This window comes from Hyla sarda, chromosome 6 (genome assembly GCF_029499605.1).
Source record: "Hyla sarda isolate aHylSar1 chromosome 6, aHylSar1.hap1, whole genome shotgun sequence".
Classification (NCBI taxonomy): Eukaryota; Metazoa; Chordata; class Amphibia; order Anura; family Hylidae; genus Hyla; species Hyla sarda.
In genome coordinates, this window is record NC_079194.1 from 208,685,881 (window position 1) to 208,707,516 (window position 21,636).

Sequence of the window (21,636 nt, forward strand, 5' to 3'; positions counted from 1 at the left end):
GGATTACTTACCGGTAATCTGCTTTTCGAGAAATGACAGCACCCCTGGAGAGGTCCTCCCACCACAGGACAGGAAACTTGAGGATATAAATAAGCACACATCTCTCCGCACCTCAGTTCAACAAAAAGTATGCAGATGAAGCCAAAATTTGGAACTATATACAAATAAACTACAATCGTGACAAAATATCTATAATTCTAATTGCCCTGGGTGGGTATATGTGAGGGGTGCTGTCATGGGTTCTCGAAAATCAGATTACCGGTAGCCTAGGGCTCCTGTGCACTGCCAGCAACAGATAATGGAATTATAAGCACTTCCTACAGATGTGTTTACAATTGAATACAGGCAGGGATCTTGTTTTTGCCAGATTCCTCAAACCAGCTGTAATTTTAACAACTTGGAACAGGGGAGCGGCTGAATCCCACCCTGGTCCCCCATTAAACTCATTGAAGAATTTCAATTAATGGTATATGTATAACCAACATCAAGAAAAATATGGAATCCAAAAGCTTTCATGGCTTTCTTGGTCTACTTGTATATTTTTCTTGTATAACCTTCACACTTTGATTTTAATTGCATAAAATGTTACACAGCTGACTGGGAACAACCAACATCTTTTATCATACTCCATGTTTTCCCCATCTTGAATTTATCTACTCAGTGACCACTCATCCGTGCCTTTACAGAGGTCCGCCAATCCTAGCGGTTTAACCTCTTACATGGCATGATCAAATCATGAAAAATCAGATCTGATACAGCATGCTTGTATATTTGAAACAGATGTAGAGTTGAACTAAACTGTATTTTTTACTTTGATGGCATAAATACAGCATCAAGATTGCTTCAATGATTTGGGTGGGTGCCATTCTGCCTCTTATCACAAGGACAATTGAAATGCTCTCCTTATTATGAATACTGTAGAGGACTGCACTGCTATGCCAGAGCCTGGTGGAGTTTCTGTGACGTTTGCAACGCATGTTATGCTGTGCCAGATAACTGGACTGTCTTCAGCTCTTATACATTGTTGCATGTCATATCTGGGATTTGTGCATTTGCTACAAAGTAAAAAGCTTGCTGTGCATCCCGTAAATGTGGCAGTTTTCAGGACCTTGCCAGGTTATATACAGTAGAAACTGCTTTTTTTTTCTGTTTAGGGGCAAACATAGATTACTGTGTAATTTGCATACATTTTTGTGCAATGTGGTTTTGGGGGAAAAGATTTTCAGTAGCTCTTTTATAATTAATGTGTCACACAAAATACATTTGTTGAATGCCAACAAATTTAATTGCCAAAAAAGAAATGTAAAATGTACCCACATAAAAATGTCAGATTGTTGCAAAACTATGCATGCTGTTATGTCTCAGGAATATATGAAAATGATTACCATATAGAGGCTACTTTTGGGTAATGTACGTTTTGGTGGGAGATCGCCGACTGCCAGACATGTCTCTAAGATGCACTCGAAGACATTTTGCCCAGTTTACAGACTTTGAGAGGATGCATGATTGGACTGCCATCTAAGTTGTTTTGACCAAGCTGAGGCGTAGCAGTGGTTACATGATGGAATGCAAACAAAGCAAACAGGCTCCAGATGGCTCAGAGAGACCAACCAGTAGAGAGGATCATTTGATCCACTGACAAGCACGAGCAGCTCCCACAGTATCCTTGTCCACATCCAGACACAGATGGCATCTTTAATGCACACCCCTGTCTTGGCCAAGATCATCTCTAGGTACTCAGAAGGAAATGTGTTGTCACTGTGCACAATATATATCCAGCCATTGATAGAAAGCCAATGTAGTCTTCATCTGAAGTGGTGTCATGAACAAGAAACCTGGACTGCTACAGACTTGAACAGTATCATCTTTAGCATTGATTCCAGATTTTGTTTGAGATGAGACGCTGGTTGGGTTTGAATATGGAGGCCACATGGTAAGTGTTTCAATCCTGTCTTTGCTGTGGAACAATACACTGCCCCAACTGCTGGTGTGGAGATCTAGGGGTCCAGTACCTATGACACACAAGGGACATTAACAGCTCAGCAATATGTGCAGGACATCCTGTGGCCACATGTGCTGCCCCTCACGACAAGGCTTCTAAGGGTGCACGCACACCACGTTTTTTTGCTATACAGTACCCATATAGGGTTTCAAGTTAAAAACCATACGGAACCATATAGAGAATTGTATGCATTGACTTAACATTGTAAACGTATGTCAAACGCATCATCTGGTTTAGTCCGTCTTGTGTCTTATATGGTTTTGTCAGTTTTTTTTTACCCCTACCCAAAACCATAGCCTACCACGTTTTATGGTCCGGGTGAAAAACCGTATTAAACAGTATATGTTTTTTTTAACATGGAAGTCAATGGGAACCGTATGTGGGTATGGTTCCATCCGGTCTTCACCATATGGTTTTTGACTTTGAAATTCCAAGAGAAAAAATGTGTGCAATCAAATAAGTGAAACTTTATTCAAAATGGAGTGAAAAGTTAAAAACGTATCTTTTTTTCTTAAAAAATGGATGCAACTGGACATCCTTTTTCAAACCGTATACAGGTAGAAATTTGTACACACGTTTTGATGCAGTTTAGTCAGGTTTTGAGGAATCAGTTTTCCATCAAAAAGCTCATAGGGGAACTGTATTGCAAAAACAAGGTGTGCATGCACCCTAACTGGTATTTTTAAGCAGGACAATCACCTGCACACTAAGGGTTTCCAAGGAATGTCTTTGCTTGTCTGGTCGCCAGATATATCGCCAATAGAGAATTTCCGAAATGTAACATTTAGCAACCTACAAGTGTATAAGATCTACAGGCCAAGCGGCAACATCTGTGGGCAAATGGGCTATAGGATGCCACACAGAACCTATATGCCTCCAAGCCCGACCGTATGTATCTCCTCATTTCCAGGCTAGAGGCAGCCCAACAGGGTACTAGAGCCTCCTCTAAATTGTACAGTTTTCTCCAATTCTTTTACTCTAATATATACAACATATACAATAATTGCATTCACATATGAAGTTACATTAGATTCTAAAAAACACTTTTTAGGTGCATTATTTCTAGCAATGAGTGGATGTGCTCACGTTATCCCGTGTGTATATACCTTATAAGTGTATGTTTAATGCATGTGCCAGACGGGACTGGCAACAGTGAACTTTGCCTTTTGTACATGAACACAAGCTTCACTGCATCTGACACAAATTCAACAACATTATGTAAAACAAAAATTTTATTCTTTCCCAAGAAAAGATCATGAGGGGGGGAATATACAAACAATAAAGTAGTTCTCTTGACAACTTACATTGCACCTGAAAATTTGATTTCTGCTTTGCACTCTGTAACAAGTTATGGAGGAACCGTATATATATCACATCATAAAGAATAAAAAAAAAAAAAAATAAGATCCTTTAGGAATGTAGGGGACTTTACAAATATCACAATTCTGCTGCACTGCTCTAATACTGAATTACAAGTACAACTGGGTATACAATAGATACTGACAGGAGGAGATCTTCTATCCTTACTTCAGCAAAGGTTTGGGCTTCGACGGCCAGAGAAGTGAAGTAGTGTTCACAGAAACAGCTGCCAGGAGAGAAGACAACGTGTGAGTGGTAACATCAGTATGGTACACATTCCTCGACAAGCACAATAATATCACAGTTTTGTGTTACCAGAAAGTAAATGAGACCACCGGGGTTATGAAAAGTGCAGAACAACACTCGCTATCCTCCCTCTATTGTTTTAATAATTTACCAGATACCAATATTGGTATTCAGAGCGGTGCTCTACAGCAATACGTAGAATGTGCAGAGTCATAAGACCAAACTCCCATAGCCATATAATGTGAGATTCACACACACCTTGGGCAACTCAACATTGTATAAAGTCACCCTACTGGCAACACAACAGGGTGATCTACACATGATAAACACACATTATATAATGTCACCCTACTGACATCACAACAGGGTGATCTACACATGATAAACACACATTATATAATGTCACCCTACTGACATCACAACAGGGTGATCTACACATGATAAACACACATTGTATAAAGTCACCCTACTGACATCACAACAGGGTGATCTACACATGATAAACACATTATATAATGTCGCCCTACTGACATCACAACAGGGTGATCTACACATGATAAACACACATTATATAATGTCACCCTACTGGCAACACAACAGGGTGATCTACACATGATAAACACACATTGTATAAAGTCACCCTACTTATATCACAACAGGGTGATCTACACATGATAAACACACATTGTATAAAGTCACCCTACTTATATCACAACAGGGTAATCTACACATGATAAACACACATTGTATAATGTCACCCTACTGACATCACAACAGGGTGATCTACACATGATAAACACATTGTATAAAGTCACCCTACTGACATCACAACAGGGTGATCTACACATGATAAACACACATTGTATAAAGTCACCCTACTGACATCACAACAGGGTGATCTACACATGATAAACACACATTGTATAATGTCACCCTACTGGCAACACAATAGGGTGATCTACACATGATAAACACACATTATATAATGTCACCCTACTGACATCACAACAGGGTGATCTACACATGATAAACACACATTGTATAATGTCACCCTACTGACATCACAACAGGGTGATCTACACATGATAAACACACATTCTATAATGTCACCCTACTGACATCACAACAGGGTGATCTACACATGATAAACACACATTCTATAATGTCACCCTACTGACATCACAACAGGGTGATCTACACATGATAAACACACATTATATAATGTCACCCTACTGACATCACAACAGGGTGATCTACACATGATAAACACACATTGTATAATGTCACCCTACTGACATCACAACAGGGTGATCTACACATGATAAACACACACTATATAATGTCACCCTACTGGCAACACAACAGGGTGATCTACACATAATAAACACATTATATAATGTCACCCTACTGACATCACAACAGGGTGATCTACACATGATAAACACATTATATAATGTCACCCTACTGACATCACAACAGGGTGATCTACACATGATAAACACACATTATATAATGTCGCCCTACTGACATCACAACAGGGTGATCTACACATGATAAACACATTATATAATGTCACCCTACTGACATCACAACAGGGTGATCTACACATGATAAACACACATTATATAATGTCGCCCTACTTATATCACAACAGGGTGATCTACACATGATAAACACACATTGTATAAAGTCACCCTACTGACATCACAACAGGGTGATCTACACATGATAAACACACATTATATAATGTCACCCTACTGACATCACAACAGGGTGATCTACACATGATAAACACATTATATAATGTCACCCTACTGACATCACAACAGGGTGATCTACACACGATAAACACACATTATATAATGTCACCCTACTGACATCACAACAGGGTGATCTACACGTTTAGCACACAGGTGTGATGACCTGCAATATGTGACACATTTTGCAATGCTATATCTAGCTACAGTGACTTATTTTTTTTGGGGGGGAGGGGGAACAAAAGATCACATGAAGCAGCAAGGGCAAAGAAGTATGGCTGTTATTTTTTCGTTTTTTTAAACACCTCAAACAGCGTTTAAAAATGTTTTGATCGCCGGAATAACTGTTGAGTGGTTCAGTTACTTTTTATTTATTTTTTTAAACAACATTCTCCATGCCTGCAGTCACCATTATGGGGATCTTATTGTTTCATTGCAGACCTGCCCGCAACTACAGCGATCAGGATACAAACTGGCCTGAAGTGCATACAAGCTGCAGAAGATTAAAACAGGTATCCTGCGGCTGCAGTATCCTGTGTCATTGCAGTTATGCTTTAAATCTAAGGGAGGAGAATTTGTTTAATAGTCTAAAACATAAATCCACTAAAGAAAAATGCACCAAATGTATTAAGAGGTGCATTTATAAATTTGTTGTATTGGTGACCGCCCATATACAGCAAATTGAAATCTAAGGCAGTTATGAGTTGGTGTAGATTTTTTCTGCAATTTACCTACATTTCTGGCATAAATAGTAAATGTGTGTGGCTGCTTGAGGCCCTGGACACCTTGCTCAGTGTCACCCACCTTTTAGAAAGTGGCGAGAGGGGCACAGAGATGCTTTAAAAAAAATTGTGCAAACATCTGCTAGTTTTACTGCAGTAAATGGTTTAGTAAGTTCCTCCTATGTCTGTGTAGAACTTATTAGTAATCACTACTACTGCCAGTACCTTAAAGACAATTTCTTTCATATCAACTGGCTGCAGAAAGTTAAAACAGATTTGTAAATGACTTTTATTAACCCCTTAAGGACCAAGCGTTTTTTCTGTTTTTGCACTTTCGTTTTTTCTTCCTTACATTTTAAAAATCATAACCCTTTCAATTTTGCACCTAACAATCCATATGATGGCTTATTTTTTGCACCACAATTCTACTTTGTAATGACATCAGTTCTATTACCCAAAAATCTACGGCGAAACGGGAAAAAAAATAATTGTGCGACAAAAATGAAGAAAAAAAACAGTTTTTGTAAATTTTGGGAGCTTCCGTTTCTACGCCGTACATTTTTCGGTAAAAATGACACCCTATCTTTATTCTGTTGGTCCATACGGTTAAAATGATACCCTACTTATATAGGTTGGATTTTGTTGTACTTTTGGAAAAAATCATAACTACATGCACGAAAATTCATACATTTAAAATGGACATCTTCTGACCCCTATAACTTTTTTATTTTTCCATGTACGGGGTGCCGTGATCTGAAGTTTTAATCGGTACCATTTTTCTTTAGATCTGACTTTTTGATCGCTTTTTATATGGTATGAAAAGTGGGCAAAAATATGCTATTTTGGATTTTTGGAATTTTTTTGCACGTACGCCATTGATTGTGCGGTTTAATTTACGATATATTTTTATAGTTCGGATATTCACGCACGTGACGATACCACATATGTTTATTTTTATTATCTTTATATATTTTTTTATATGGAATTTGGGAAGAGGGGGGTGATTTAAACTTTTAATAAGGAAGGGGTTAATGTGTGTGTTTTTAAACTTTTTTTTTTTTTTTTTTTTTTTACTTTTAGACCCCTTAGGAGACTTTGAGGAGAAATCATTTTACTTCTCATACAGATCAATGGGGTTACACATAATCCCATTGATCTGTGTGCTCTGCGCTCGATTGATAAAGCCTGGTCCTGCCCGGCTTTATCATTCTGAGTGCCGGAACCAGGACAGGCCATGAGGTAAGCCCTCAGGCTACCTCAGCAGTGGATCGCGCCCCCCCAGCGATCGGGCCACCCGGGACAGTATACAGGCACCTTTAGACGCTGCTGTCAAATTTGACAGCGCGATCTAAAGGGTTAATAGCTGGCCGCGGCAGGAATTAACAGAAATCAGCTGGGGGCCAGCCGGTATGACGCGGGCCGCGTCATACCCAGTTAACGGCCTTTGAAGGAGCATAGACGTCCATTGCCGTTATTGGGTTAAAAAATTTTAATCCTTCCAGTACTTATCAGATACTGAAGTTGAGCTGTTCTTTTCTGTCTGCTCTGGACAGTTCCTGAGACAGAGAGGTTTCAGCAGAGAGCACTGTTGTCAGAAAAGAACAACTCAAACTCAGCAGCTGATAAGTACTGGAAGGATTAAGATTTTTCAATTGAAGTAATTTACAAATCTGGGAAATGCCAAGAAAAGAATTCAATACAATATACCAAAAATTATAAATTTATTAATGTACCTCAATATATAAGATATGTCAGATGACAATAAAATATAATTTTAAAATATTGATGTTAATAATGTGCCAAACGTGGGGCCCCACGTTGGCACCTGAATCTGCTAAACGGATACCACCATATGACTTGATAAAACCAATATGTAAAATATGGTCACTATTCACACCAGGAATGAAAAAACGCACAATGGCTCAAATAAAACCTAGGAAAAAAATTGTCACCCCTATAACTGGGTGATTTGTCCTACAATACAAGGAACAACCTGTAAATGAAAATACAGCCTACAAATAAGATATAGTGTAACAACCTGTAAATAAAATACAAATAAATACAATGTGAATCCTGCAATGAAAATGTGAATAAATATAAGATAAGACGCTGATGATATCAAATGGTTGTGGTTTCCAGTAATAACCTGTAAATGAATATATCGCAGTCCTGATATAATCTTGTGTGAATAGTGGCCACTTTCATATGTCCCGCATATAATCAAGCAGTCTTTCTTTCTTATTTTGCCAATTGTATCCACTTAAGGATGGTAAACTGTATCAATGTTTCCGTATGCTGTACTCTCTAGGATTGCTGTATTATAGCTATGTTGGTATAAAGCGGAATAGCTGTGAATGAATTGTCGGCACTTTCGTGCCACTCACCGCTCCTACGATCTGGTTGACTGTGTAACGCTCAAGCTGGGGTGGCGATGTGCGGCCACGTCTCCCTCAGCGAGCTGCGAGGATAGCGGTGTTCGGCCGGTCAGCGTGTCTCGGCGGCGTCTGACGTCAGCAGTCAGCTGATTGCAGGTCAGCTGACTGTTTTGTAATGGACGTTTAGTTTGAGCAGATGTTAAAGTCTCTTAACTTTTCCAATATATTATTCAGCAAACGATCAGCATATGGTCAGCAATCCCAGGTGGATATAAGGCAATTCTTTCATTCCTGAGCTATCAATGGCAATAAGTCCTCATAGATATTAGCCGGTAAAAAACGCACCAGGATGGGTGCTAAATGTGAATATGGTTCAGTGGAATCCGGCTTCCAAATGCACCCCAGCTTGAGCGTTACACAGTCAACCAGATCGTATGAGCGGTGAGTGGCACGAAAGTGCAGACAATTAATTTACAGCTATTACGCTTTATACCAACATAGCTATAATACAGCAATCCTAGAGAACACAGCATACGGAAACACTGATACAGTTTACCATCCTTAAAGGGGTAGTCCAGTGGTGAAAAACGTATCCCCTATCCTAAGGATAGGGGATAAGTTTGAGATCGCGGGAGGTCCGACCGCTGGGGCCCCCTGCGATCTCTCTGTACGGGGCCCCGGCTCTCGGCCCAGATAGCAGGTGTCGACCCCCGCACGAAGCGGCGGCCGACACGCCCCCTCAATACATCTCAATGGCAGAGCCGGAGATTGCCGAAGGCAGCACTTCGGCTCTGCCATAGAGTTGTATTGAGGGGGCGTGTCGGCCGCCGCCTCGTGCGGAGGTCGACACGCCCCCTTCCCGCGGGCTGTCGGGGCTCCGTACAGGAGATCGCAGGGGGCCCCAGCGGTCGGACCCCCCGCGATCTGCAACTTATCCCCTATCCTTAGGATAGGGGATAAGTTGCTCACCACTGAGTCACCACTGGACTACTCCTTTAAGTGGATACAATTGGCAAAAAAAAAGAAAGACTGCTTGATTATATGCGGGACATATGAAAGTGGCCACTATTCACACAAGATTATATCAGGACTGCGATATATCCATTTACAGGTTATTACTGGAAACCACAACTATTTGATATCATCAGCGTCTTATCTTGTATTTATTCACATTTTCATTGCAGGATTCACATTGTATTTACCGTATTTGTATTTTATTTACAGGTTGTTACACTATATCTTATTTGTAGGCTGTATTTTCATTTACAGGTTGTTCCTTGTATTGTAGGACAATTCACCCCGTTATAGGGGATACAATTTTTTCCATAGGCTTTATTTGAGCCATTGTGCGTTTTTCTATTCCTGGTGTGAATAGTGACCATATTTTACATATTGGTTTTATCAAGTCATATGGTGGTATCCGTTTAGCATATTCAGGTGCCAACGTGGGGCCCCACGTTTGGCACATTATTAACATCAATATTTTAAAATTATATTTTATTGTCATCTGACATTCATATCTTATATATTGAGGTACATTAATAAATTTACAATTTTTGGTATATTGTATTGAATTCTTTTCTTGGCATTTCCCAGACTGATACCATATAACTCTTTGATGAGTTAGTGCACTGAGGACTGGTATATTTTATTTTCCTTGATTCAATTCCCTTTTTTCTCTTTTGGGTGAGAGGTATCCAGTTAACCTCGTACATTTTATGTTGTAGAGCTACGCATCCATATTTCTATTTTTTTAATTTACAAATCTGTTTAACTTTCTAGAGCCAGTTGATATGAAAAAAATAAAATAAAAAAAATGTTTTGCACCGGAATTCCCCTTTAAAAGTAAAATGCCTTATTTATCAAGAACACAACACGTACCATCCACTAGATTTCACAAATAAAAGAATGCACTTTTTCGCCATTTCATGATTCAGGAAGAAAAAAATGCTATGTATTCATATAAAAATTGCTCCACAAAGTGTCCTTATGGACAATAAACAAAAAATTTTTCTTTAATAGTTTCATAATGCCAATGCTGACCTACTAGAATGCCTACTAGGGGAGTACTACACTCAGTTGGAGAAGGAGTCGACTGTACATGTTAGGTTAATAGGAGAGTGAAAAAAATTACCTGGACAATGACGAACAGTATAAAGTGACCAATACTTACGTGGGGTTGGGAGGAGACCAGGTTTGTCCCCAAGCAATGGACGTTTTGCCGGTGAGTGAGGTGGAAACCCAAGGAGTGGTGGTCTTTTAGGGGGCATTGCCAAAAGAGGTGGTGGTTTACCTTTTGCAGCAGAAAGCCCTAAAAAGTAAAAAATCATGAAACAACAAAAATAAAGCCAAATGACAAAGGGAGAATACAGACAATATATTACAAAAAAAAAATAGGAAATTAGTACCACAAACCTGTGTATAACTATATATACTGTATACAGAATTTTTTTTTTAAATTACAATCTATATATCTTACAGCTGTTTATATGTCAAAAGGGGCTAACAGTGCAGTCTTTTTGCATCTTTTGCCTGTTAAGTTTAATATGATACTTATTAGTTTGTTAACCATTCTGTATAGGTTATAATAGAAAAACAGCCAACCTGGTGTAGGGAGAAGTCCGGCAGAGGGTCTGTCACGCAGGAGAGATGGTTTCCCGATTGCCATCAGTGGAGTTCTGCCTGGAGTAGGGAGGAGTGGTGGAGGCTTGGCCAGTGCATCAGAACCAATTGCTGGTATATTAGCTTCATATACAGCACTGACACCATCTTCAGTTTGATCTGTCGTGTTAAAGCCTAAACAAAAACACTTAAGCTTATTAAGAGAAATCATATGTCAATATTAACTAGTTGTTGGATCAAAATACTCAATTGCGGAGCATCTTTAGAAGGATGCATTGGGATGATACGACAAGTGGGTGTTAACATTCCGCTTGTCTATAGGGGGTGTCTCTACAAACTAAAACATTTAGCACTGACTGATTCGAGTTGAAGTTTGTAAACTTACATCCCTAGAGTCCCAAATTAAAAGGGTTGTCTGCATCTTTTAACTTACAGCCTAAGGATAGCCCATCAATGTATTTCTTAATATAAAATTTTGAGCAGAATTCGCTTCCAGCAGCCTCCTATATGGGATACTGCTACTCTGTTCACACTTCAGAAGTTCTGTAGCAGAACTTCCGACATGGATCTGGATTTCCTTGAAAGAATGACCATGTTCAATCCTCTCGAAAAAGGCCATTAGTCAATGGGACTTCTTTCCGTGTTAATATTCTGCACAAAATAAGCTTCAGTTCCAGGTCTCTCCAAAATTACTCAGTGTGCATGGGCAAAAAGAGTGGCTGATACTTGATGCCTGTGGAAAACAAACGCCTCTCTCTTGGGGACACTTCTTTATATTTTGTCAGAAAACTCTCTATCCTACATTATAACAAGCCTCATATGTGCTGATATTTATACGAGGGAATAGGCAAGACACACAGATGATATTTTGCAGCTCTTTTACCTGTCTGAAAAAAGAAACCTCATCCACTGTGTGACCCCACACTACGATATGTTAACTTTCCTAATGTTTATAAACAGAACTAATTAAAGCTATGACTATATTTTATTGCTCCAATGAATCCACAATGAAAAAAAGAAAAAACTCTTTATTGAGCACAGCACAGGAGAGCAGAGCGCAGGCAGGCTATCACCCCTAGAGAGAAGAGAGTGAATGCATTTGCATATTCATATCCGGGACAGAGCAGGGAATATTGAGGAGGCAGGGGAGTACTGCAATCTGGCTCCCCGCCTCCATTGTGCATAGCTGCTCAATAGTAATAGGAGAATGAAGACACATAACTATGGCAATATTTGACCAATTAACTCAAGTGACCACTCATTTTAATGCTGTTCACCCACACTATAACCCAGTATTCGCTTTAACCTGTCACAGGGGAGCAGGAGAGGAGAGTATGTCATATATTAAAAGTAATATTTTTGTCCAGAGAACTTTATATGTATGTTCATATGGGCAAACAAGCCCCCAAAACACCTAAAAATGCCAGTTTCCAGCTCCCGTTTTCAAACTACAGCGCTGGAAATCAGTGCCAAAAAAAAAAAGGGAAGGAGGTCACTTTTAAAGCATTTTTTTCAGGCTCTGGTTTAGTCAATAGGAAATTATGTCCGAGAAGGGGAGTGTCATTTCAGCAAAATTTCATTTGCAGCCAATGAACATACAGCAGTATACTGAACACTTAGGATACCAATGGGATATCATAGACCATCAAGAAAATCAACATACCTAAAAGGTAACAAGACAAGTAAATCTATAGCTTTGACAGATTTAAAACAGATCTAGCAGAGATCAGGCTAACCTGGAGTTGGGAGGAGACCACCACCTGAAGGTCTGTCACCAAGCAGAGAAGGCTTAGGCTGTGCTATATAGGAATTTCTTGCAGGAGTTGGAAGGAGAGGAGGTGGCTTCTCCAGGAGATGTGTCTTAGTGCTGGAGTGACTGTTTGCTTGCTCAGTAGTGTCCGCTTCTTCATAGCCTAGAGTGTAACAATCATATTAAGCAGAGAAAAATAAAACAATGTGATAAAAGGTAAAATGTGGGGGTGATCAATGACCAGAAAGAACATTTTGGATGCACATCCAAATTATGAGCTGTGACCAAACCACAATACTTCTAGGCAAAAAAAACTTATTAAAATAATATGACCTTAAATCTAAATTTCAATGTTACAAATGCTTGGTTTCATTTTATTTATTATTATTTCTATTGTATCCATTTTTAATAAGATTACTATGTGAGTGAATACAATAAAGTATGTCTCAGTCCTGACATTATTATAAACTACTCAGCCCATTTTAAAATGATAAACCTACAGGTCCATAATCGTCAGGGAATATTTGGCAGGACATTGTAGTAATGTACTCAGATAATAAATGGGAATTTTACTTTTGATTGCTAGAGGAAGAGGTGCAATTTACTAGGTAATATGTAAGTAAGCTTGCATGGTGCAATGTCATAGTTTAGTGTAAGATTAGTAATATAAAGCGATTTATTGAATTTTTTATTTTTTTGAGGAGGCCAAAAAAGTAAAGGAAAAAATTTCTAGATAAACTGCTGTGCTCAAACTACAAATACCAAAACTAATTTGATTGTCACATGAGATTGGTATGCAACAGACTGAAAATGGAGGAAATAATGGCATTATTGCCCTTATAAAGTAAAGGATTTTGCCCTCTAGTGACTGGACTTCTAAATGGCTCATTCATAGTGATGCCAGTTGAGCATGCCAGATCTGCTACAGTGTCCTCCTGATACAACTTGACTCTTGGACCAGCTTATGGGTGTGAAGTATGCTACATAAGAGGAGTTAATCAAGGCAAGTTAGACTGGAAGTGAGTGTCCATTTAGTTTACCACAGAAAGTGATATTTACCTATTACTATGAAGTTTGTGTATTTGTTGCAGCATTTTATACACTTGAATGTATACACTAAATTGTTTCTTGTAGCTCATGCACAGCAGTTCACCTATTTTAGTTTTGTTCATTTGTACATAGTGATATCGGGCGATCACTTATTACTCATAGATGTCAGTAGAGATTTGTCTATTTGATGTTAATGGTTTATTCTGATGGTTAAGAATTTTTTGTGTTGATTCTATTTTTTGTTTTTAAAACTAATTCTTAAGGTTTATATGGGGAGTACATAATCATTTTGTGTCTGAAACAAGCCCACATTTAGATCTAGGATATAGAATGGCAAATAGGAAGACGTAGAAAAATGGTGGCACAAAGAAGACAGGTAAAAGCGGAGCATCCCTGATTTATAGAGTCCAACATTGACATGTGATTTAGTGGGACATGAGTGAGTTATAGAATCATTGTGAAAATGTGGTCCCAGTGCAAGTTGTGATCGGGAGGAAAAGGGGATTTGGTGTGTATGTGTAGTGGGGTCAAGATGGCAAACATTGAGTATACCTTCCAGTTCAGTTATCCTGGTCTTCAGGTAGTCACTGATTGCGTTCAGCTCTTCAGAATATAAATATTTGCCATCGCTTAAGAGGAAGAGAAGGTGTCTAATGTCCAGAGGGACATTGTAAGATTGATAGAGTTGCCTCTCCAGGTAGTCATCCGCCAGATCAGCCGCTTTGTGTGAAATCTCATTACGCTCCTGCTGTTCACGCTCGCCAAAAATTTTCCCAAATGCCTTAACTATCAGAGCCAGGGCATCCTCCATGGGCATATTACGGTGTACTACAGAGGAGAGACATAACTTACTGTGTCAGTCAGGCGCTCACATCTATTAAAAGCATTTAAAATCATGAAACGTGTTGACGCAATAATGTGAGAACGTAGATGTAGAAGGTAAGCAAGTGTATTTAAGTTATTTTTTTGTAGAAAATATGAAACCCTTCCATAAAAGCCAAGGACATAGCACTGCTAAAATCCTACTTAAGAACAGGAATTGTTTTTGGTTTTGTACTTTTTATTGCTTTTAACAATAAATGCTTTATATCTGAAAATATTTTTGTCACTATTGTAGACTATCTTGGCTTATGTAGGGAACAATATAAGGGCCGTTTAGCAGTGCTTACAATTAAGTAGCAACAATTTTACTTGTCAACCTTAACAGTGATTGTACTTCAAGGGGTGGGGGTGACCTTTTATTCTAGGTATGGGTAGTCATTTAGAGATGTGACATTGTGTTAAAGTGCCTTTAACAATCCAGCTGTGTATTCAGGTGGCTATAACTACATATAAAGAAACTCAGGTAGGGAGTTTATAGTTTTGTGTATATTAATCAAGGGATAACAGTCTTGCTGCACAACAATGCATGGCGTTTTTAGGTGCACACAGTATGTAATCTCTTCCCATCATTATTTAGCTATTCCCAATATGGACAATTATGGCATATGCACAGAATATTCTTTAAAAATCTGATAGATACAACCTCTGAAGAACTGTAAGCACCCCTCAACTTCCAAAGTAAGGTGGCCATTGGATCCTGGCAAAGAAAAGAGAAGTAAATGTGCATGTTTGTGGCTTTCTTCATCAACTTTTAGGGCCTGTCCTATGGTAAAGCCATACATGTTCATGTTGGGAACACCACCAGTAAACAATATAAGGACCTACAGTCAAAACTGAAAGTTTGGACACACCTTTTCATTCCTTCCCTCTACATTGTAGATCCATAATAAAGACATTAAAAGGAAACCGTCATCCTGTTTACCCACACTAACTCCAATACACTGGGTTATAGTATGGGTAAAAAGGAGAACAATGAGGGGTCACTGACTAAATTACATATCTTCGGTCCAGAGATATGTCCCACTGAAGATCCGCTTCTATCTTCTCTTAAACACGTGCTGGAGGCCGCCCCCGCCAGCTCAATTTGAATATTCATTGTATGTGACTCCACGTCCTAGTGATGTGGATTCGCTGGTCACGAGAGTGCACGTGACCAGCGACATTGAATATTTAAATTGAGCAGGCGGGGCCCGCCTCCAGCACACAATTCAGAGAAGATAGAAGCGGATCTTCAGTGGGACATATCTCCAGAGCGGACATACGTATTTTAGTCAGTAACCCCTTATTGGTCTCCTGTTCATCCACACTATAACCCAGTGTTTTGGGTTTAGGGTTGGGGAACAGGCTGAACATGGAATTAAGAAGTAAACAAAAAAGCGTTAAACCAAAATATGGTTTATGATTTTAATTCTTCAAAGTACAGGGTGGGCCATTTATATGGATACACCTTAATAAAATGGGAATGGTTGGTGATATTAGCTTCCAGTTTGTGGCACATTAGTATATGTGAGGGGGGAAACATTTCAAGATAGGTGGTGACCATGGAGGCCATTTTGAAGTTGGCCATTTTGAATCCAACTTTTGATTTTTTAATAGGAAGAGGGTCATGTGACACAATCTTATTGGGAGTTTCACAAGAAAAACAATGATGTGCTTGGTTTTAACGTAACGTTATTCTTTCATGAGTTATTTACAACTTTCTGACCACTTATAAAATGTGTACAATGTGCTGCCCATTGTGTTGGACTGTCAATGCAACCCTCTTCTCCCACTCTTCACACACTGATAGCAACACTGCAGGAGAAATGCTACCACAGGCTTCCAGTATCCGTAGTTTCAGGTGCTGCACAACTCGTATCTTCACAGCATAGACAATTGCCTTCAGATGACCCCAAAGATAAAAGTCTAAGGGGGTCAGATCGGGAGACCTTGGGGGCCATTCAACTGGCCCATGACAACCAATCCACTTTCCAGGAAACTGTTCATCTAGGAATGCTCAGACCTGACACCCATAATGTGGTGGCGCACCATCTTGCTGGAAAAACTCAGGGAACGTGCCAGCTTCAGTGTATAAAGAGGGAAACACATCATCATGTAGCAATTTCGCATATCCAGTGGCCTTGAGGTCTCCATTGATGAAGAATGGCCCCACTATCTTTGTACCCCATATTCCACACCATACCATCAATTTTTGAGTCTTGGAGGGATCTATCCAATGGGGGTTAGTGTCAGTCCAATAGCGGTGGTTTTGTTTGTTAGCTTCACCATTCACATAAAAGTTTGCCTCATCTTCTGCGTAAACTGAGGGTCCTATTCCAATTTATGTTTTGCCCATTCTGCAGCACCTGAAACTATGGATACTGGAAGCCTGTGCTAGCATTTCTCCTGCGGTCTTGCTATCAGTGTGTGAAGAGTGCAAGAAGAGGGTTGCATTGAAAATCCAACACAATGGGCAGCACATTGAACACATTTTATAAGTGGTCAGAAACTTGTAATTAACTCATGAAAGAAAAAAAGTTACGTTAAAACCAAGCACATCATTGTTTTTATTGTGAAATTCCCAATAAGTTTGATGTGTCACATGACCCTCTTCCTATTGAAAAAACAAAAGTTCAAATTGGCTGACTTCAAAATGGCCGCCATGGTCACCACCCATCTTGAAAAGTTTCCCCCCCTCACATATACTAATGTGCCACAAACAGGAAGTTAATATTACCAACCATTCCCATTATATTAAGGTGTATCCATATAAATGGCCCACCCTGTAGTTTGATTTAGCTTTAAAGGACAACTGTAGTGGAACACATATTCCATTGCCCGGGCATCAAAAATAAAATTATGCATACCTTCCTACGAGCCCCCGTTGGTCCGGCACAGGCCTCACGGTCCGGCAGTGCTGACCTCATTCCACTTCCTGGTGACGGGGATGCCGCAGAGCCGTCGGCGTATGATGGACCGCAGCGATGTCCCGCCCTGGCCAGTGATAGGCTGAGCCCACTGTCATGTAAGGAGCTCTGGCCGGCTTCCAATGGGGGCTCGTAGGAAGGTATTTTTGAGGCCCGGGGAAGGGAATTTATAAAAGTGTTCACCTACAGTTGTCCTTTAATGACAACTTTGCACACTCTTTGCATTCTCTCAGTTGGCTTCATGAGGTAGTCACCTGGAATGGTAACAGGTATGCCTTGCTAATAGTTAATTTGTGGAATAGCTCATGAGACCCCCCAATCACATTGCAGGGGTCCAATAAGCACCCTAAGATAAGCAGCTTCTATCGGTTATACCCTTAGACTCTGATCTATATTGATCACAATGTCTAAAGTGTTAATAAAGGGCTGATAATAGCCATCACTCACTGCGCTGGCTTCATAGCCACTTAACGCTCCTGGGCATACACTTACACCTTGGTGCGCTCAGTACCAGAGAGCAAGGGCTTACATGTATGCTCAATGTTGCCTAGGGACTAAAGGGGTACCCTGCAAAGGATAGGGGATAAGTTGTTAGACCACAGGGGACCCCAGCGATCTTTGGGCCAAGACCCCTGCTCCGTGCCCGATGACTGGCAATGTGAGCCGCCAAGCCCCCTCCATTCACGTCTATGGGAGAAGGCATGATAGCTATGTACTAGCTGTCATGCCCTCTCCCATAGACATGAATAGAGGAGGCATGGTGTGACATCACGAACGGGAAAGCTGCAAGCTTCCGTGTTCCCGACGCCGCTGCCGGCCCGCAGTTTGCGGGGGTCCCCAGCGGCAGGACCCCCGCTATCCGACATCTAATCCCCTATGATTTGGATACGGGATAAGATGTTTTAAAAAGGAGTATCCCTTTTAAGGACCAGTCAAAAAAAAAAGTCACTTGGAGTTATATCTGCTGTAGAGGATAAGTTCATTATGAACATGGAGGAGAAGGTGTGACTGTGTGGGCATGCTATCCTGTGACATTGTTGCTGACTTATTCAAAATTCAAAGAACACTTAAGAAGTATTGTTATAAACAGAATTATTCACCCACATGCCATCCCATCTAGTTTGCTGGTTTGTGGAAAGATCTTTTTTTTTTTTTTTTTTTTTTTTTTTATTAACAGGGCAAGGACCTTAAAAGGAGTACTCCGGTGCGCACTTTTTTCCTTTTATCCCGTCCGGGCTGCAAAATAAAATAAAACACACTTTCTTTTACCTGCCAACGAGCCCCCGGAGCACCGGTACACTCCAGTACAGGTGTTCGGTCCCCGGGCTGTATTCTTCTTACTTCCTGTTAGCCCGGCACGTCACACGGAGCTTCAGCCTATCACCGGCCGAGGCGGGACATCGCTGCGGCCGGTGATAGGCTGAAGCTCCGTGTGACGTGCCGGGCTAACAGGAAGTAAGAAGAATACATTGCTCGTTACTTTTGGAAACTCCTTCAAGACTATTGGAAACCCATGCCAGGTGTCTATCTTATGAATCTAATTGAGATAGGAATGCCATTTGTGTGCAAAGAAAACATTAAAGCAAAAATATAAAAGCATATTCTGGTTTACCACTTTTTCGTTTACCATTTATTTCAATTTGTGTTCCTTTTGTAGTTGTCTGTCTTTAATATCAAAAGTAAACACAAATAAAACAAGAAAAACCCTTGAATGAAAAGGTATGTCCAAACTTTTGACTGGTACTGCTTTAATGTTGTTTAGTCATTATACCACAGCTGGATGTAACAGGCCTGTAATGCTCTTATGTATGTGTTTTTGGCTGGGTTTATTTTTATTGTGCGGTGAGGCGAGTATGTTGACGTTCTGCTGGTGTATTGAATAGTGTTTGTGTATAGCTACACTTACTTTTGATAGATTCATGAAGAATGATTGCAGTGCAAGAGGACAGAGCTACATTTGACTGTTCAACTAGTATGCAAAACGGGGAGCCATCATTTTTAACCTCCTGGAGGGCGCGTGTGAGACCGGACTCTGATGTCAAGTATATCATCTCCACCACAAGGCCATGATCCTGTAATCGATGGCCTATGGCAGTGGCGTACTCCCTTTAAAAAGAGAAAATGATTGTTATTGGCAAAAGACAGATGATATGTTTTAAGCAGCGAGATCAGTTTGTGTTATATTGTGCTAGTAGGACAAAGGGACAGTGTTTAACATGTGTTCTGGTGAAAGTATTGTTTTAAAGGGTGTGTTTTATCATTTGTATACCATGTGTCTGTTGTATACTCATGCTCAAAGGAAAAGAAGATAATAAAAAGAAAAACAACAAATGGACAGTTGAAAGGTCTTCTGGTTCATAGGTGATTTGAGAATATGCATGCTGGGATGGATGAAGCGCCACTTCATTACCTGCAGCACAAACTTCCCTAAAGTATATCTCCACTGTTTCACACATTGTTGTATTAGTTCCAACGTCCCCAGGGTAACAAACCTACTCTTTTAGCTATCTGTGATTTATCACATTTGTCCCTAAATAACTAAACATTTTTAAGAACATTGGCCCAGATTTATCAAACTGGTGAGAGAAAAAAAAAAATAGAGGGATTTTCCCACAGCAGCCAATCACAGCTCAGCTTTCACTTTACCAGAGCTCATTAGCTGAGCTGTGATTGGCTGCTGTGGGACAACCCCTATTTTTTCTCACACAGTGTGATAAATCTGGGCCATACTCCTTACCTCTTTATCTAGACCACCCTCCCAAACACCTCAAATCACAGGTACTGCATGCCACCAGAGCTCTCCTTTAGATCCCAGGCCACCAAAACTATTTCAGAACGGATGTCAAAGGATCATCCAATCATCTCTAAAGTCCTTTCCACCTCCGAGATATTAGCCTTTTTTTTTACTAATATGTAAATGAAGCTTAAGTGCCCCAGGACAGCAAGAGCCCAGGGATAGTCAGCCCATCTACTCTTATTCATCTCCTCCTGGACACTTGAGGCTCTTTACATATTAACAAAAAAGGCTTATATGTTGGTGCCAGAAAAGGCCATGGAGATATAAAAATAAGTTATAATAAATATAAAAAAAAGGAAGCCCAGAATCCTGAAAAGAAGTCCTATCTAGTCATGGGCTTCTATTTACTCCTGTTTAGGTGCTGACAGGTCTGCTTTGAAGTGGATTCTTTAGCAATAAGAAAAAACCCAACCTGCATTACAAAGGTCTTGAAGGTTTTGAAGAAATCTGCTCTGAAAGGAAGGGGAAAAGGCCACTTTACAAGCACATTCACATGTGAACTTGCAGCATGTTTCCCCTCCACTGCAAGATTAAATAGGGGCTTCTCCCCCGCAGATTCTGCCCCCATTCAAACTCGCAGCAGGAAACATGCTGCGAGTTTGCAATCAAATCCGCCCATGTGAATGAGCCCTTAGGGTGTATTCATACAGTATCCTGTGCATATCTGATGCTTTGTTCAGTCATTTAGTTTACATTGAAATCTGCAGCATCAAATATGCCCAGGATACTGTATGTGAATATACCCTAAATATCATGTACCATAGTTATTGTAAACAACTGAATTATTTAAGTGAGCTTGAAGACATCTTAGAAACAAAAGCAGATACAATCACAGGACACAATAATGAGCTCTTAAAGGAACAGTAAACAGTAAGCAAGAAATATGGCTGCTTTCCCTATTTGTCATAATGAAATAATTTTCTGGATAAAACAGCCTTAAAGAAATTCTGCAGAGACCACATGGTAATCTCCCGCAGATTTGTTCCTTGGTAGCAAACTGAATGCCATGGCAATTGTTTAAACCACGTTTTTATGATTTCCATATTTTCGTAAGTATTTTAGTTTCTTTTCTAATTTTCCTTTGTACCATATACCATACCAAACCCCAAATCTTGTACTTTCTATTCTGCCACTAGGACTAGACTAAACTAAACTGATACCTCTGTAC

The 21,636-nt window shown here is 39.9% G+C and overlaps 1 protein-coding gene across 3 annotated transcripts in view; it reads right to left on the minus strand.

Moving 5' to 3' along the window:
- Positions 1 to 3,233: 3,233 nt before the first annotated feature.
- LOC130276664 (nuclear receptor coactivator 5-like) overlaps positions 3,234 to 21,636 on the minus strand; it is a 47,549-nt gene continuing 29,146 nt past the window's right edge. For 2 of the 3 annotated variants that reach the window (XM_056526333.1, XM_056526334.1), the window contains 7 exons: positions 19,578 to 19,777; positions 15,409 to 15,462; positions 14,436 to 14,711; positions 12,820 to 12,996; positions 11,066 to 11,257; positions 10,635 to 10,772; positions 3,234 to 3,587 (listed from right to left, as the gene is read on the minus strand). In XM_056526333.1, the coding sequence (XP_056382308.1) occupies positions 3,526 to 3,587; positions 10,635 to 10,772; positions 11,066 to 11,257; positions 12,820 to 12,996; positions 14,436 to 14,711; positions 15,409 to 15,462; positions 19,578 to 19,777 (1,099 nt within the window). In that variant the 3' untranslated portion in view covers positions 3,234 to 3,525. The remainder of the gene's footprint in view (positions 3,588 to 10,634; positions 10,773 to 11,065; positions 11,258 to 12,819; positions 12,997 to 14,435; positions 14,712 to 15,408; positions 15,463 to 19,577; positions 19,778 to 21,636) is intronic. The other variant, XM_056526335.1, reaches the window with a different exon arrangement.